This window comes from Pseudophryne corroboree, chromosome 1 (genome assembly GCF_028390025.1).
Source record: "Pseudophryne corroboree isolate aPseCor3 chromosome 1, aPseCor3.hap2, whole genome shotgun sequence".
NCBI classification, from domain to species: domain Eukaryota; kingdom Metazoa; phylum Chordata; class Amphibia; order Anura; family Myobatrachidae; genus Pseudophryne; species Pseudophryne corroboree.
The window spans coordinates 890,902,215-890,922,306 of NC_086444.1; the positions used below are offsets into that span (position 1 = coordinate 890,902,215).

Below are 20,092 nucleotides of genomic sequence, written 5' to 3' on the forward strand. Positions count from 1 at the left end.
TAAATTATCATGGCGGCACGCAAAGCCGCATGGCAATGTTGGAAGTGTCGAAGATTCTTCAATGGGTGGAACGCCATCTGCCAGCCATATTGGCAGTGTTCATTCCAGGGGTCCTCAACTGGGAAGCGACTTCCTCAGTCATCAGGACATACACGCTGGAGAGTAGAGCCTTCATCCAGAAGTCTTTCATCTCCTAGTGGACAAGTGGGGCCTACCAGATGTAGACCTGATGGCGTCTCGACACAATCACAAGGTTCCTGTCTTTGGAGCAAGGACAAGGGATCCTCAAGCAGCGTTCGTGGATGCACTGGCAATTCCATGGAACTTTTGGCTGCCATACATGTTCCCTCCGGTGTCACTCCTGCCCAGGGTAGTAAGGAAGTTCAAGCAAGAAGGAGGAATTCTACTTCTAATCGCTCCAGCATGGCCCAGACAGCATTGGTTCTCAGACCTGCAGGGTATCTCGATAGAGCATCCTCTTCTACTTCCGCAATGCCATACCTCCTTGTTCAGGGCCCTTGTGTCTACCAGGATCTGGCTTGACTGGCTTTGATGGCGTGGCTCTTGAAGCTTCACTCCTGAGGGCCAAAGTATTTTCTGAGGTGGTTATTCAAACTATGTTGAAAGCCCGTAAACCAGCTTCGGCTCGGATTTATTATAGGGTCTGGAATTCTTACTTCACCTGGTGTGCGGATAAGAATTACTATGCATACAAGTTCAGTACTGCCAAACTTTTGGCTTTTCTGCAACAGGGCCTGGACTTAGGTCTTCGTCTGGCCTCCCTCAAGGTTCATATTGCCGGCTTGTCGGTGTGGTTTCAGAGAAAAATTGCGTCTCAGCCTGACGTTCACACTTTCACTCAGGTTGTTTTACGGATTCAGCCTCCCTATGTCCCTCCTGTGGCTCCTTGGGATTTGTCCGTTGTTTTGAATGCCCTACAAGAGTCTCCATTTGATCGTCTTGAATCTGTGGACCTTAAATGGTTTATGCTTAAGGTCTTATTTTTGCTGGCTATTGCCTCTGATAGACGAGTTTCAGACTTGGGTGCCTTATCCTGCCGGTCACCCTTTCTGATTTTTCACAGTGATCGTGTGGTTCTTAGAACTCGCCCTGGTTATCTACCTAAGGTGGTGTCATCTTTCCACCTTTACCAAGAGATTGTGGTTCCTGCCTTTATCTCTCCTAGTTTGTCCTCCAAAAAGCGGTCTTTGGATGTGGTACGGGCTCTCCATATCTATGTGAAGAGAACCGCCTCTCTTTGTCCTGTTTGGCCTGCGAATAAGCAAACTTTGGCCAGATGGATTAGAATGGTGATTGCACATGCTTATGCGCAGGCTGGACTTCCAGCTCCTGCTGCTATCAATGCCCATTCTACTCGGTCTGTTGGACCTTCTTGGGTGGCCTGCCGTGGCGCGTCCCTAGAACAATTGTGCAAGGCGGCTACGTGGTCCTCAGTGAACACGTTTGTTAGGTTCTATGCCTTTGATATTTCCGCCTCCCAGGATGCTTCCTTTGGACGCCGGGTTCTTGTACCCGCTATAGTGCGTCCCCTCCCATGAGGAACTGCTTTAGGACATCCCCGATGTTATTCCCTGTGGAATACCAGTGTACCCCGCTGCAGAAAAGGAGATTTATGGTAAGACTTACCATGGTTAAATCTCTTTCTGCGAGTTACACTGGATTCCACGGGGCGCCCACCCTGACGTACTTAGCTTCTTTGGGTTTGTATGACATTAGCCGCTGGTACCTTCTCCAGTCATGAGAATGTGGGTTTATGTGGCTAACTACTATCGTCTCTTTTACCTGCTATTGCATTGGACTGGTTAACAAAACTGAGCTCCTGGAGGCGGGGATATAGAGGAGGCAGGGATATAGAGGAGGCGGTCCAGTGCATCCTGGGAACAGTCAAAGCTTTAGCCTGTTGATGCCTCGGATCAAGATCCAACTCTATACCCCTGATGTTTTTACCTGTGGAATCCAATGTACCTCGCAGAAAGAGATTTAACCATGGTAAGTCTTACCATAAATCTCCTTTTCTTCTTCCTGTGCGGGTGGGTAGGGGGGGATCGATCACACTGATCTCACCCCCTCTGGATTTGCCCCTGGCTGAGGGGCATGATAGCACCCTTCAAATCAGTGCTTTTACATTAAATTGTATAAGGGGGGTGACAATCACAGCTTTCTACATCCCTGTGCACACTGTGACACAAGCACAGGTTGCAGATATCCATGAGACCTGTCCGCATTTTACTTGCACCTGACTCAGAATCAGGCTCACTATTCATACAGTTATTTGTTTGTAATATTTCACCTTAACTGTTCTGTGTTATTTTCCCTGACATAAGTAAATGGTGTCATAACCCATTAACATCATACTTTCTACCCTACAGTATTATCTTGTTAGAGGATTATCATATACGAGACTGGCAGGAGGGATTTGTGGCCAGATAACAGGATTATTGGCTAAAGAATAAAACAATAGCTCTAGCAGCGGCTCCTAACTTGTCGGAGGAGGAGGGCTGCTGCTGGCGATTCTGCCGGTCCTCCTCTCCTTGTCCCAGCCACCGGGGTCCAACTGTCTGGGTCCCGGCACCTGTGCTATGTGCAGTTCACAGACACCAGGACCCGACGCATGCATAGTAGCAGCAAAGGTACTGCGCTTGCGCAAAACCATAGCTTCTATGGACCGCATTGGCTGCAGCCCATAGAGGAAAGCTAGGGCTGACGAGACAGGGAGCTTGCTTCCTACAGGAAGCCAGCTCTCTGCCTGTTGCAGCCCGGTCTGGCAGTCCCGGAAGGGAGGAAACACCTCCCAATTGGACTCCCTGTAGTATCTGTGACTAGCAAACTGCCACTGAATAGCTCTTTACAGTATGTAAATGGAACTCACCATGCAGAGAGAAGCTATGAACATGCTTGCAATATGAACATTAATAGATACCAATGTCTGAATAGTTATATTACACAGAAATAAAAAGAACACACACAAATGGTTCATGTACTGTACATTTAACATTCCAGGCAGTATTTTAAAACCTCATGGATCTACATTTAAAATGACATCTGAAAGCATATTTTTACACTATAAAGGAGTATTTGATAACAGAGTTAAAAATAAACTCTTTTAATATCTACATAAAAAGTAGAGATGTGTGGTTCGGTTCTACAAAAATGTGAATCCACTCAAATTTTGTATATCCGAACCGAATCAAAACCCAGTCCGGATCCTGCGGTTCTGAATTAAAATTTTTATCTGAATTTGGGGTTTTGGATTGCAAAATCTTCATGATTTTAGCTATTTTTTATTGACTTTTTAATTTTATCAATGAGTATAAAAAAAAATTATGATTTTAAAACTGAAACAAAATCCGAATCCGAACCAAAACACTATACATTACTGTTCATTATCACAATATTCAAAGAGAAATAGGAACTAATATACATTTTCTAGTATCTCTCGCTCGTACATGAGGGTTACCAAGTTATATTATTTTCGTGTCCCATAGCAAAGGGTTATATGCACATTTAACACTGATTACGGTATAATTGTGTATATGAAGATTATTTAGGTTTGCTATCTATACTTTTACTATACAACTTGAAAGGTCTGTACTGTAATCTAAACATGTTCTCCAAATTAGAGAAGGAAGCAAACATATTCCTCTATAGCTTTACTATTTGTATACAACCTATATTTATTTTGGCAGAACCTGAAACATTAGGACTTTTATGTCATTTTAAATATAATGAGAGACACGTGTTAGGTTTTTTCATGTTTAGCCTTGGGTGCTGGAAATGGAAAATTAATATGTAACAGACGAAATGTAAAAGATACAGCATACAATATAAATTAGCTGAAAAATACAAATTAACTGAACAAACAGTAAGCACACTTTACTAAATATTTGCAACTAAAGCTTTAGCTAGGGCTGTGCAATAGATGAGGCCACCCAGGGCACAAGGATGAGGAGGGCACCATTGACGTCCCATGAGCAGCAGTATTAAGTTGTCACTACGGAGTCCCACACTTCAGCAGACCATTGGGCTTAGCTGCCCCAGTAATATATTCCCATACCAACTTTATTACCTGATGCACTCCTAGGTCTATTTAAAGCCTTGGGATTGGCTACTCTGCCTTGACCTCCCAATACGGCTTTTTTACTACACTATGCATGTTATACTCAAATGTAGTATTTATGTCCATTGAGATTACATTATTTCTCCATTTATGTGGCTTAACTGCATAGCCATAACTAAGGCAGTTATGAGGAGGGTGACGGTGCATTCCCCAAGCACCAGTGAACAAAAGGGCACATGCTTAACTTTCACACCACCACCACCCATCTCAATACTTCTAGAGGAGTTGAGAGAAGTAGCGCTGAGTCCTGGGCCTCAGGGCTGGCGACAGGGGAAGGTCAAACGGGCCACCTGTACCAGGCCCCAAGGATAAGAGGGGCCCCAAGGCTATGCCGCTTAGTGCTCGGCAGGTAAGCGAGCCATCTTGTCCAAATAGGGCAGCAAGTTGTAGGCGGTGTGGGCAAAGCCTCAGAGTGACAGGAGCCTCTCACACACAGTGCACCAGCTCTTCCAGGTCCAGCTCTGTTGCAGGCAATCACCGGACATGGCAGCAGCTCTTCTGGCCAGGATTCCCATGCCATGTGCCAGCCTCTTCTGGTGGGATCTGCTGTGCGGTGTTCTGGTCTAGGTACTGGGGAGTGCAGCACAGGTGAGTCTCTCCCCGGGGTATTAGTGGCTTGGCAAGAGAATACAGGGCTTTTATATGGGGTGGGGGAGCTGTGAATGCATCATGGAGTCATTGGGGAGAGATATACATATTTTATATATATATATATATATATATATATATATAGATTTCTGTTGCTGGTCCTGCTAGGCCTAACATACATAAAGAACTATAGGGGAGAAGAGAGAAAGAACAAAGAGGTGTTGATGGTGGATTGGTGGCACCGAATGGAAATCAGGGTTAGGGGATACCTGTAAGAGGAATAGAGAGAGAACTCTGATGAAAAGGGAAATAAGGTGCAGATACAAAAGTTTAATGAGAATGTAATGATGCTGCTAACAAAGAGGAAAATGAGGAACGAGAAGGAGGATAGGAATGTTCTTGAGAGGGATAAAATATACAGTATGGATTACATCTGCTAGTGAAAGTACCATCATCTCCATCAGCTTGCACCAGCCCTATCCTCAGTGCCAGAGATCCATCTGAACTGGAATAGATCTATACATACACGGGTAGTCTTCAGGTTGCCGGAGGATGGGCTCCCAACGACCACCATACCGGGGCCGGAATCCTGACCTCCGGCATACCGACATCTTTTCTCCCTCTTGGGGGTCCACTACCCCCCTGGAGGGAGAATAGGTAGCGTGGTGCGCGTAGCGTGCCACCGTGCCCGCAGCGTGACAAGTGCAGCGAGCCCGCAAGGGGCTCATTTGCGCTCACCCAGCTGTCGGTATGCCGGCGGTCGGGATTCCGGCGCCGGTATGCTGGCTGCCGGGAGCCCGACCGCCGGCATCACATACTACACCCTACATACACTCAACTCTGCAGATCCTGCATTTCCATCTACAGATGTAGCCACGTGGTTGGGCTGCCACTTTTGTTACTTAATGCAATGTTAATGGCCACCGGTGCGACTCGATGCAGGCACACACTGGCGCACACGCATTGCAGCAAACGAGTCACACCCAAACCTAGTTGCAACCACTATAAGTGTGGTGCATCTGTACATACCAATGACATGCCCTCAGAGTATTTAGTCAATGTGCAGACAGCTATTTACACGCACTCAACCACAAGTGGAGATGCACCTGAACAAATCTCCCGTAGTTTCTTATGCTTGGCTATGGAGCATGCACATTGTGAAAAATCGCATGATCCATTTGCATGTAACTCAAATTAAGGCCCTATATATAGTGCAATGTGGAATGTCTATTAAATGTGAGGTATAATCATTTAATGACAGAGCTATTCAGGGGAAAGGAGCTCTGTCTATTAATTGTAAACACTATTGATTTATTGTTAGGACTTGTTCGGAAGGATGCATAGAATGCCTACAATTTTCACTCATTGCTCAGCTTTCTAGATGGGCCATAACAGTGCCATAACATTATTGGATCTGGCCAAAAAGCAACAGAGTTTAAGATAACAGCAACATTTGTACAAAACCTTGGGGGTGATTCAGACCTGATCGCTGGGCTGCTCACTTTGCTGTCCTGCCTTCAGCTAGTTGCTGCCTCCAGGGGGAGTGTAAATTCGCCGTGCAAGTGTGCGGTCGCATTTGTACGCCTACAAAAATCCAGTGTGTGCAGTCTCTGTGCAGCCCAAGACTTACTCCTGCAGTGCGATGAGAAAAGGCTGGTTGGGGCCGGAGCTGACGTCAGACACCCTTCCTGAAAATGCTTGTGAACGCCTGCGTTTTTTTGAACACTCCCTGTAAACGGTCAGTTACCACCCACAAACGTCCTCTTCCTGTCAATCACCTTGCGAATGCCTGTGCAAATGAAATTTTTGCACCATCCTGTCGCTGACCGGTGATGCCCGTTGTTGTTGGCCGACGCGCGTGCACATTGCGGTGCCTGATCGCCCGCTGTGCAAAAACGCACAGCAGCGATCAGGTCTGAATCCACCCCTTATATCTTGCTACACACCTCTGTTGTATTCCTCCCCTGTCAGCAGTTCTTACAAACCTGGAGACTGACTGCAATGAACTACGTTCATGGAAAATAGTTAATTGATGAAATGGGACTGCAGAGCTTTGTGCTGAACTGGCGGGGGCTGTGTGGCTTTATGGAAAAGAGACTCCACTCTGTGAGTTTCCCTGTTATAGTGTCACCAGCTGAGCATACCATAGCCTGCTTCAGCTTGTGTTTTTTGAGTAGAGTCTACTGCCCTCCACCCACCCACAAACACACACATGTGCACAAATGCAGCAACCTACCCTGTCAATGAGCACTAGTGCTTTAATCACTTTTGTGGAAAGGAACATGACACTTGTAAAACGTATAGAGAAGTTGTAATGGTCATTGCTGATTATGGTGATCAGAATGGATCTATATACCAGGGAGAGAGCACCAGCAACATTTAAGACTCCTGTCCTGACAAGTGTTTCTGTGGCTCTGTCCACCTCCAAGTAGAGAAACATTATGTGAAAACACCTTTACTGTTTTACATGTTCATTCCATTCCTTTTTCCTCTCCTCCATATGACAGAGGTGCAAGCACTATATGGATAAACCTTACATCAAATTCTAAATAAACCTATAAATGTGCAAAATCCCCCAGAATGTTAAAAATAAAATATAACACATATTTTCTATGCAACCATAGTTTCCATAATAAAACTGTTTTCCTTTTTTCCCCCATATTGTATCTTATATATCTTGATAGTGGGAAGGCCATGTGTATGCTACGCAAAGATCATCTGAAAATTTCGTTTTGTGCAGAACAACATGTATTCAATTATATACCAGTGTCATTGTTAGACTAGGTAACATTTTTGTCAAAAATCAATATGTATCTGTTAATCCACAGGCTTTATAATAGTTTAATATCCACAATAGGTTACACGAGGAGTGAATAAAAAACAACACATGCTTACAATTTTTGTTAGATAACTTGTTAGATAAAATGTGTTACATATACTATGGGAGGAGGGGGGAGGTTTTTAGACCATTTCCTCCATCTCTTTTCTCAAGAAGTGATACCACTATTATGGTGTTGAACTTCTCTAGCAACTCCCATTGGGAACAAAGCACCTAATAAGCACAACGGAAAATGCTGGCATTATAATACTGAGTCAAACAGCACCCAGGCACAGCACTGAACCTGAGGTCCGTAGTTTGGGGGAGAGTGACACAACCTCTTCAGGCCGATATAGACCGACAATAGGTCAGACAGTATAGTACTAAGGCTGGGTACACACTATGATGATCTATTTGGCGACAAGAAATTGAGATGATAGAGTTGCCAAATCTATACACAGTGTATGGACAGTCGGCGGGTCGCCCATACATATATCTTACAGATATATTGGTATCGGCTGTGCTGCAGAGCCAACCTGATATGTCTGTGAACAACATTGTTTGCAGACCTGTTGGGTGTATACACCCGTGACCTGCCGATATACTACAGCTATAGGTGTACACAGCATACAGTAAGTGAAAAATATGAGAAATACAAATATTTTAAAGAACTAAAACTATATATTTCATCTAAGGTTTCAGTTAAAGGATTTGTTCCACCCAGTGGGGAATTTCCCATTAGGCATGTGCCTAGGGGCGGCACTTGTTGGCGGTGGCACTTGGATGCTTGTGTTGTCACTGTCAGCCTAAAGCCCAGTACCCACGGGCCGATGCAGGAGAGATGTGTGCTGAGCGAACCGCTCAGCACACATCTCTCCTGCCGCTCAGCACAGCGCGATCTGTGCTGAGCGTGCGAGGGGTGAGGCGCTCATTTCACCCAGCGGGTGAAGTGAGCGACCCGCTAGATTGGCCTGCATTCAGGCCAATCTAGCAGCAGCGATAGCGATGCGCGGGGCTGCGCATCGCTATCGCCGAGTGGGCTACACACGGAGCGATCATGCTGATATTCTAAGCAATCTAGTCAGATTGCTTAGAATATCGCTCCGTGAGTACCCCCCTTAACATTTACCAGTAACTGCAATTAATTACCACTGTACTGTACCATATGCCATCATTAGTGAGTGTAAATGGGTAGGACATGCACATACTGCACCTGTAAGCTGTCCTACTTAGTTAATATGTATACATAATTAAAAATAAAACAAAATATCATAGTTCATGGCAATTTTTTTTATTATTCTATTAAATTGCCAATTATTAAATGAGGGATTAAAACTTATCAATGAAAGTAATAAAATTAGACAGAGGGGTGGCAGTACTGGTTTTAGGTGAAGCAAGCAGGGCGGGCACCAGGGGAATTGCGGCTGAGGGTGCAGGCGCAGTCAGCCTACCAGCGCCATCCACCCTGCCATTGCTCGCACAGCACTGACCCCACTCTGCCTCGCGCTTCCACGCTCCCCCGCTGTCCCATCTTCCACACCCCCCACTCACTTCTGCCTCCAGCTTCCCACTGCCCGCTATGCCCCCTCCCACTACTCACTTCCGCCTCCCGCTTCCCGCTGGCCGTAGCAGTGCCAACCTTTCCCCCCCTTCGCAGCCTAACCTTAACCCTCCCCCCTTAGTGCCTAAACCTAACCTTCCCCCTGGTGGTGCCTAACTCTAACCCCCCTCTCCTACTGCCTAATCCTAAAATCTCCCTCACCCGCAGCCTAACCCTACATCCCCCCGCCCGCAGCCAATCTATAACCCTCCGAGCTATAGTTACCTTCTGGATTCTGGCTGTCAGGATTCCAACGTTCAGCTGCTTGGATCCGGACAACCGGTATCTTGAAGGTGTACCAATGGAATACAAGGGTATTAAATTATAATATATTACTTACTGTAAACATAAGTAATAAGCACTAAAATAAACATAAGGAAAACATGTCACCATATGACTTGAAATACATGACTTAATAGCATAAATGTCACATTTTTCAATGTTTAAAAAAAATATTTTTTTAAATAATAATAATAATAATAATAATCTGTCAAATGTCCAAGGGCCCTTTTTTCGGGGGACAGTTAATTTCCAGAAGGACGAGATCCCGGTGGTTGATATACCGACGGCAAAATCCTTAAGGACGCCAGAAGCCCATCGTCTAAATACCGATGGTGCTCGGGATACTGGTGTCCAATACTGACAGCAAGAATCCCGATCATTCTTCCAGCGGGTCGCGGTGGTGTCCTCCCGTGACGGGAAGGGGATTAGGTTTAGGTATGAGAAGGGGGGTTAGACTTAGGGTGCGGAGATGGGAAAGGTATGGTTAGGTACCGGGGAGCGACGGTTAGGTTTAGGCACTTAGAAGGGGAGGTTAGGGTTAGGCAACAAGCGGGGAGGGTTAGGTTTAGGCAGCAGGGAAGGGAAGGTTAGGGTTAGGCCCCACAGGAAGGGTTAGGGTTAGGATAGGGGACAGGGGAGGGTTAGGGTACTTTACAGGGGGATGTCTGGATTCTGATGGTCGGGATGCCACTGCCGGTATTCTGACCACCGGCATACCATCCATCGGGATATCATACTGTATCCCTTGTTTCTAATGGTAGAAATCGATCACATATTCTGGATCAATAAGACAGCAATAATAAAATATTTTATGTTGAAAGTATAGAGAGCTAATATGGCGCCAACTTTAAACCAAAGCAGCTACCCCCTTTGCACCAAAGGTAATCCCTTTTACCAGAGTGTGAATGTGAACATATATGGAGTTGGTGCAATAGGGTGCGCTTAAAGGTGAATCTAAAATGTGGCAAATTGGATGCTTAGGTGTGAAAAATCAAAAGTAATACTTCCCTTAATACTTCATATATGCAAACAGGTCCTTAGCAAAGTTCCATATAGAATAAAACAGATAAAAAAGCATATAGTGTAGTATATTTAAATAGGGAAGATTTAATATAATGGACAATTCAAAATACAAATAAAACTATAACAAATATCACACACATAAAAACTGATAGTCCTTCTCTTAAAATAATATTTCCCCAAATGGAGGGAATCCATATCACCCTCCATTTGGGGAAATATTATTTTAAGAGAAGGACTATCAGTTTTTATGTGTGTGATATTTGTTATAGTTTTATTTGTATTTTGAATTGTCCATTATATTAAATCTTCCCTATTTAAATATACTACACTATATACTTTTTTATCTGTTTTCTTCTATATGGAACTTTGCTAAGGACCTGTTTGCATATATGAAGTATTAAGGGAAGCATTACTTTTTATTTTTCACACCTAAGCATCCAATTTGCCACATTTTAGATTCACCTTTAAGCGCACCCTATTGCACCAACTCCATATATGTTCACAGCAATAATAAAATACCTAGGCTCCAACACGTCTTAACAAGTGTGTCAGGATACATGTTACAAAGCTATCATCTATTATTTTTAAATTTTATTATAAATAACTTAAATTACCTGGTAAATACAGTTGAAAATAGTTTGAGTCCTAAAATTGGTACTGTGGTTTATTTTATTGTTGGTATAAAAAACAAGCACATGCTGTAAGAATGACCAGTGGGGATATATTTATAGCACATAGGCAATTTTAATCAAGAAAAGTTGAACAATAAAATATACTGTACAATAGTAACAATCTTTGCAAAATATATGCAGAAAATTTGCAAAATGTGTACATTTATTTGCCACTCTGTGCAACACTTCCTTTCCAAAGGAAATGCCTTCCTTTTCAAATGCCTTAAGTGTTATATATGTTTAATGTACAATGAATGTTAAATAAAGTGGAACAATTAATTTAGGCTAGTTAGTGTCCTTTGAAAGATGCATCAACAAAACAATAATTATAAAGTACAGTTTACAAATACAGTGTGAAGACTATGTTAATGTAATTACTACTTATTTAGTGAATGTTGTGAGTCAGGCTCTACAAAATATTACTATATTGAAACTCTTTATTGCTAAGAACATGTGGTCTCATCATAACTGGATGTTTACTACTGTACCTAATTAGATGGTTTATTTAGATAAACCTTTTCCACTGCATCGGATGTGGCACATCATAAAAAATAAATAGGTCAATGAGCTTTATAACTGATAGAAAAAAAATGTTTACATTCCATTTCATTTCTCATTTGTGAAATTTTATGTATTTTGGCATGTGTTCAAATTTTTAACAGGATCACAAAATCTGATTTATTTTTTAAATAAATAGTTACTATTAACATTTACAAAATATATGAAAACATTTCAGGAATTTTTTTTTTCAGAGTAATAATTTTTTTTATGAACACCTCTGACTTCCTTATCTGTGAGTCTATGAAGATTACTGACTGAAGTCATGGGAACTTAAAATGGCTGATTATAGAGGACAAGCAGCTGTTTCAACTTACTTAGTATAATACATATAATGCCTAAAAGTGCTATCAATTTTGGCCGTAGCATTGGAGGAAATTCCTGGACCATGGGGGTAATTCCGAGTTGATCACAGCAGCATATTTGTTAACAATTGGGCAAAACCATGTACACTGCAAGTGTGGCAGATATAACATTTGCAGAGAGTTAGATTTGAGTGGGTTATTTTGTTTCTGTGCAGGGTAAATACTGGATGCTTTATTTTTACACTGCAATTTAGATTTCAGTTTGAATACACCCCACCCAAATCTAACTCTCTCTGCACATGTTATATCTGCCCCCCCCCCCTGCAGTGCACATGGTTTTGCCCAACTGCTAACAAATTTGCTGCTGCGATCAACTCAGAATTAGGCCCATGGTTTTGCCCAACTGCTAATAAATTTGCTGCTGCGATCAACTCTGAATTAGGCCCCATGCCAACACATATACTTGCTGTGTGGTGTTCTTTGACAATGGACCTAATTCAGATGCGGTCACAGAGCGGCTATTGTACACAAATTGGTCAATGTTTTCTTACTGTGCATGCATCTGAGCCACAGTGCCTACATGCAGCAAGTGAATTGTGATGGTGGGTGCACTGAATTAGTCGCAAAGTGATAGGAAGAGAGCATTTGGGGGTGGTAACGGGGAGTGGTCGGGTAATCACAAACTTGTCATGGCCGTTAATATGGCATTTTCTGGGCACAGTGGAGAGAAGGGGGCCCACCCTAATTCTGCTCATGGGCCCCCTCCTCTCTTAAAATGCCCCTGCTTAGACCATTCAACATATTCCAATTTGCAATGATGGTACCAATGTATCAGCAATTATACGCTGTCAGACGGAAATGATGCAATAGCAGTGGCGTGCCTATGATCACGTAAGCATCTTCCCATACTGTATATAATTGCAATTGCATACGGCAAACGATAGCAACAGCAGAAGCATTAACAACCACATCTGAATTAGGTTCAATGTGTTACCTGCTACCATGGCCAGATTAGCAATGGAGCAGATGGACCTACAGCTTCAGGCCTCCACATAAAAATAAGCCTATCATCATGGCAGCATGATGATGAGTAGCTGCATAGTTGGCCACACAGTTGACCATAAATCATAAGTACTAAAATTGTATGTCTAGTTTTCTTACACAATTATGCAATATTTATATTTAATGTATTTATGGAGACAGTGGGGCTGATAGTGTAGGGTAGTACATACCAACATGGCTCTGGCCACACCCACACAGCACTGGTTACAGCGCCTCCCTTTCTCAGTATAGGCCCTTGAATATTTACAGCCCCAGGCCCATGTGGATCTTAATCTGGCCTTGCCTGTTAAAGCAAGCAAAAGTATCCCTGGGCATCTGACGACTTTGGGGACAGCTAGATGGTGATTATATAAGTTATGGCCTTTGAAATATTTTTAAAATGTAATTTTAGGTAGAATTAATGCCATTACATTTATCCAATTGTGTAGCTTCTGGAAATATACTACAGTAATTAACAGACCAACACTTAATGTTTGCCAAAGCCAATGTGTATCTGTTAAACCACAGGCTTAATAATAGTTTAATATCCTACAATGGATTACATGAGGAGTGAATCCTTAAAGTGTCCACCAGTAATGCATACAGTAATGAAGTACAATGGTAATGACCTCTACGGCACCAATATTTTTATAGCATGTGAAAGTGGGTTGGGTATGATATCCTGGCACTCAGCATCCTGATGTTCAAAATCCAGATTTTGGTAAGTATTGTAAACCTAACCCTAATCCTAACTCTTAAAGTGCCCATACACTAGACGATATTATGAGAGATTTTGCCATTTCTGATGGATCGGAACTACAAATCGTTCATAATAGTGCAGATCGATCAGTGTTTATGAATGCTAATGATCACAATGCGCAGTCCCGCTGGTTGTTTGTTATTGCTTCTGATCTTCCCTGCCGCAGGGAAGATCTGAAGCTATTGTCAACGATAGCATGCTCCAGGATGTAGCCACTCCCAGATCTAAAGATATATCATGTGTATTGTACTATATCGTTTGCCCAGGACTGCCAGGGAACTGCCGGGGAAGTTCAAGGGAAATCGTTAATGAGGATCATTTACAGGTCGTCTAGTATATGGGCACCTTAACCCACCCCTCCCACAGCCTAACCCCAACTGTCCCCTTCCACAGCCTAACCCTAACTGTCCCCTCCTGCAGCCTAATCATAACCTTCCCCCTAGTGCCTAAACCTAACCCAAATACTTACCAGCGTGATCCATCAGTATTTTGAGCATCGGGATTCAGTTGCAAAAATTGCTAATTGGTGATTTCAGCACTTCTGCACATGAGCAATGTCCTAAATTGTGATCGCAGGCAACTGCAGTGTAAGACCTGGAGGGGGGTTGGAACGAGTCATCGACACTGCATTTTGTGGGTGTCTAAACTCCGTTTAAGGGGCACAGTCCGGACAATGGAAGCGTGTCCGGACTGTTGGGTGTCGGGTTGTGGTGGCTGCGTGATATCACAAACAGCCACTGCAACCCAAAAGATGGCAGCCCTCCGACTGCCTACCCAGCTAGGCTGCGTAGGCAGGAGGCTACCTTAATCATGTGAGCGCATCTCTATATAGCGATGTGCTTGCATGTTAGTGGGGGGGTGGGGGCAGGGCAGGACCCAGCATGCAGGGCGGCCCTTCCCTGTGCTGGGCGGCCCCGCACATGTTAAAGAAAAGAGTTGTAGTTTTGCGATTTTTTGAAAAACTACATATGAAGCTGTATTAGGCCCTATAGTTCTTAAAAGTCTCACTGCAGAATGTGTGCTGCTGCTGAATATGAAATTGCAGCAAACCAGTGTACAGCATGTTGTGCAGAACGCATGACTGTGCCTAACTACATATTAACTGAGCTGCAGTCACTTTTTAAGAATTGTTGGGAGGAGGGTGACAGCCAGAAAACTGCTGTTTCCGATGACTTGGGTTCTTCTTTATTTTATTTTTCTTCGATTTTTTTTGGTTTGTCTTTTTCTTTTTATTACTTTCCTTGTACCATGGACCCCATACTCCCCCATTGAGTTTAGGGTTACTTCTCGGATCCTTTGGGGGATATCGCACTGGAACTGCTGATTTGTTGTACTGTGCAAGTCTCCTAAGCAACTGTTTTACCACATCTGGATACCTTTCAGACAGATCAACTCTTTCATATGGGTCAGCTGTAATATTAAAAAGCCACAAAGATTTTCCATTTGAGACTCGTTCACTGTGCCAACGATTTAATCCAATGTTGCTAAAACTTTGAGGAGGCACCCAATCACCATAACCAGGATTTCCTGTGAGCAATTTCCAGTGGTTCACCCTAATTGCTGACTGAATAGCAGTATTCCAAATGCCAAAGCCAGCTGCCCAAGAACCATTTCTTGCCTTGGTATACATAGGATCTATATTGTGTAAGATGTCCATCCTTGGAGAACGTTTTCCTTCACTTACTGTCTCCCATATGTCATAACCATCTAATTTCATATCTTCATCTAGTTCTCCACCAGCCAAAGTCACTAATGTTGGAAACCAGTCTGTTATATGTATAAGTTCTTTACACACAACACCCTTGTTTTTAAGTAATGGGCTATGAATAAAACCAACAGAACGGATGCCTCCTTCCCAATACGTCCCTTTGCTTCCACGCAGAGGCCAGTTGTTACCTCCTGCCATTGGTTGACCGCCATTGTCTGAAGAATAAATGATAACACTATTTTCATAGAAGTTATATTTTTGTAAAGCGGTAGTAATATTGTAAACAGCATCATCCAAGCATGACAACATGGCAGCATATCTCCGCCGATTAACATTGGTAATTGATTTATAGTTTTCCAAATAACTTCCGGGAGCTTGTAAAGGAGAATGTACTGCCTGATAAGCAATATAAAGGAATATAGGTGTCTTGGGATTATGGTTGGCTAAAAGTTTTTGGACTCTTTGGGTGTACATTTCTGTAGAATAAATACCATGGTCATGATCCCATGCTGCATTATCATTTTCATACAAGTCATAACCACAAGTACCGGGGCTGTCACACTTGTAATGATTATAGTAATCTCCACTGCCCAAAAGTGACCCAAAAAAAGAATCAAATCCTCTATGCGTCGGCATGCATTCCTTACGATAAAACCCCAGGTGCCATTTTCCGACCATGTGCGTTGCATATCCAACATGTTTTAGTTTCTGTGGCAAAGTCAGATTGTCCAATGGTAAACAGTTGGGTTGTGATGGTCGTATTATAGAATGCTGGAGACCTGTGTGTATTTGGTATCTAAAAGAAAGAGAAATAGTGTATTAGTAAAAAATCATATTCTTATTTACATTTTTATATGTTCTGCTTATATTAAAAAAATCTGGTCAGAAAACACAATGGTTTTTTAATTTCCTCTCTTTTTTAAACAGTCATACATAACCATATAAACGTATTGTGTCTATCTAATACAGGTTGAGTATCCCTTATCCAAAATGCTTGGGACCAGAGGTATTTTGGATAACGGATTTTTCCGCATTTTGGAATAATTGCATACCATAATGAGATATCATGGTGATGGGACCTAAGTCTAAGCACAGAATGTATTTATGTTTCATATACAACTTATACACACAGCCTGAAGGTAATTTTAGCCAATATTTTTTATAACTTTGTGCATTAAACAAAGTGTGTCTACATTCACACAATTCATTTATGTTTCATATACACCTTATACACACAGCCTGAAGGTTATGTAAAACAATATTTTTAATAACTTTGTGTATTAAACAAAGTTTGTAAACATTGAGCCATCAAAAAACAAAGGTTTCACTATCTCACTCTCACTCAAAAAAGTCTGTATTTCGGAATATTCCGTATTTCGGAATATTTGGATATGGGATACTCAACCTGTACAACTATTGTAAACTAATTTTTAAACTGGTCTAGTCAGCAGTCCATCACATGGCAGTTCCTGACCATTGAACACTGAGGACAAAAGAATACTAAATTATAAAGATCACAAGATCAGTAGCAAGAAGTCAAAGAGTATCACACACATGTTTTTAAAAGTCACAGAAAACAAATCATCTGTACAGATGAAAGGACCAATTTAGCCAGTGTGAACAGATATCAACCATTTCCACCCAGAAGATGATCCTTACCACATTTTCTCTCCAAGACCATATGTTTTGACTTCTTTTTATCTTTCCAAGAGTAATGTAAGAGGTCAAAGACCTCGCGGCTTAGAGGGCCTTACTTTTATCCAAAGTAAAAAATAAAAAAAAAGATCTAAGTAACTATGCACCTAGGTACTGTAAAACCATGTTTATATTTGTGTGGGGTGTGTCCAGTCTGAAATCTAGATTGCAGTGTAAAAATAAAGCAAACTAACATTTGTGGGTTTTGCATGCAAAAGCAGCCAGTGTTTTCCCTGCACAGAAAAAAAAATAGGATTTTAATACCTACTGGTAAATCCTTTTCTCCTAGTCCGTAGAGGGCCTTACTTTTATCCAAAGTAAAAAATAAAAAAAAGATGCAAGTAACTATGCACCTAGGTACTGTAAAACCATGTTTATATTTGTGTGGGGTGTGTCCAGTCTGAAATCTAGATTGCAGTGTAAAAATAAAGCAATCTAACATTTGTGGGTTTTGCATGCAAAAGCAGCCAGTGTTTTCCCTGCACAGAAAAAAAAATAGGATTTTAATACCTACTGGTAAATCCTTTTCTCCTAGTCCGTAGAGGATGCTGGGGACTCCAAAAGGACCATGGGGTATAGACGGGATCCGCAGGAGACATGGGCACACTATAAGACTTTGAATAGGTGTGAACTGGCTCCTCCCTCTATGCCCCTCCTCCAGACCTCAGTTATAGGAAGGGACATTTCGAGGAAAAGGATTTTTGTTAACCAAGGGTGAGAAACACACCAGCTCACACCACAACACACCGTACAACATGGTTTACAAGCAATACCAGTTAACAGTATGAACTAAAAACAGCAACAAGCTGAATATAACCGATACACAACCTTCGTGTAACAGAAAACAATGACTATCAATACAACTGCAAGTAACAGTCTGCACTGGGACAGGCGCCCAGCATCCTCTACGGACTAGGAGAAAAGGATTTACCGGTAGGTATTAAAATCCTATTTTCTCTTACGTCCTAGAGGATGCTAGGGACTCCAAAAGGACCATGGGGTCTATACCAAAGCTCCAGACCGGGCGGGAGAGTGCGGATGACTCTGCAGCACCGATTGAGCAAACATTAGGTCCTTATCAGCCAGGGTATCAAACTTGTAGAACTTAGCAAAAGTGTTTGAACCCGACCACGTAGCTGCTCGGCAAAGTTGAAGCGCCGAGACTCCTCGGGCAGCCGCCCAATATGAGCCCACTTTCCTGGTAGAATGGGCTTTCACGGACTTCGGCAATGGCAATCCAGCCGTAGAATGAGCATGCTGAATCGTATTACAGATCCAGCGTGCAATAGTCTGCTTGGAAGCAGGAGCCCCAATTTTGTTGTGGGCACATAGGACAAACAGAGCCTCCGATTTCCTAATTTGAGCCGTTCTGGCGACATAAATTTTCAAAGCTCTTACGACAATCGAGAGATTTTGGCACCGCCACGGCCTCCGTAGCCACAGGCACGACAATAGGTTGGTTTATGTGAAACAAAGACACCACTTTCGGCAGAAATTGTTGACGAGTCCTCAATTCCGCCCTATCCACATGGAAAATCAAATAAGTGCTCTTGTGAGACAAAGCCGCCAATTCCGACACCCGCCTTGCGGACGCCAAGGCCAAAAGCATGACCACTTTCCAAGTGAGAAATTTCAACTCAACTTTTCGCAAAGGTTCAAACCAGTGAGACATAAGAAACTGTAATACCACGTCAAGATCCCACGGTGCCACGAGTGGTACAAACGGAGGATGGATGCGCAGCACTCCCTTCACGAAAGTCTGAACCTCTGGAAGGGCGGCCAACTCTTTCTGAAAGAAAATAGATAAAGCCGAAATCTGCACTTTAATGGAACCTAATTTCAGGCCTGCATCCACGCCTGCCTGCAAAAATGGAGGAAACGACCTAGCTGAAACTCCTCCGTAGGAGCTTTCTTGGCTTCACACCAAGAGTAAGACACAAACTTTCTCCAAATACGGTGATAATGCTTTGCCGTGACCTCCTTTCTAGCCTTAAGGAGATTGGGGATGACCTCCCCGGGAATACCCTTTCGAGCTAGGATTTGGCGTTCAACCTCCACGCTGTCAAACGCAGCCGCGGTAAGTCCTGGAAGACGCATGGCCCCGGCAGTAACAGATCCTCTCTGAGAGGAAGAGGCCAGGGATCTTCTATGAGCAATTCCGGAAGATCCGGATATCAGGCCCACCGTGGCCAATCTGGAACGATGAGTACCGCCTGAACCCTTGTTCTTCTTATGATCCTCAACACTTTTGGAATGAGTGGAAGTGGAGGGAACACATATACTGACTGAAACACCCACGGAGTTACCAGGGTGTCCACTGCACTGGCTTGGGAGTCCCTTGACCTGGAACAATATCTCGGAAGCTTCATGTTGAGGCGAGACGCCATCATGTCTATTTGAGGAATTCCCCAACGACTTGTCACTTCTGCAAAAACCTCTTGATGAAGACCCCACTCTCCTGGATAAAGATCGTGCCTGCTGAGGAAGTCTGCTTCCCAGTTGTCCACGCCCGGAAGGAAGACCGCCCACAGAGCGCTTATATGTCTTTCCGCCCAGCGGAGAACTTTTGTGGCCTCGGCCATCGCCGCTCTGCTCTTTGTTCCACCCTGGCGGTTTATGTACGCCACCGCTGTTACGTTGTCCGACTGAATCAGGACCGGTAGACCTCAAAGAAAGCGTTCAGAAGGCCGTTGTAAATGGCTCTTATTTCCAGAACGTTTATGTGCAGACAAGCTTCCTGGCTTGACCATATTCCCTGGAAATTTCTTCCTTGAGTGACTGCTCCCCAGCCTCGGAGACTTGCATCCGTGGTCAGCAGGACCCAATCCTGGATCCCGAACCTGCGTCCCTCTAGGAGGTGAGAACTTTGAAGCTACCACAGGAGAGATATTCTGGTCCTGGAAGA

The 20,092-nt window shown here is 43.3% G+C and overlaps 1 protein-coding gene across 1 annotated transcript in view; it reads right to left on the bottom strand.

Annotated features, from left to right (window-relative positions):
• Positions 1 to 12,319: 12,319 nt before the first annotated feature.
• The window catches only part of ARSJ (arylsulfatase family member J), a 192,755-nt gene continuing 184,982 nt past the window's right edge, over positions 12,320 to 20,092 (bottom strand). Inside the window, exon 2 of the mRNA XM_063920209.1 lies at positions 12,320 to 16,288. Within this exon, the coding sequence (XP_063776279.1) occupies positions 14,905 to 16,288 (1,384 nt within the window). The 3' untranslated portion in view covers positions 12,320 to 14,904. The remainder of the gene's footprint in view (positions 16,289 to 20,092) is intronic.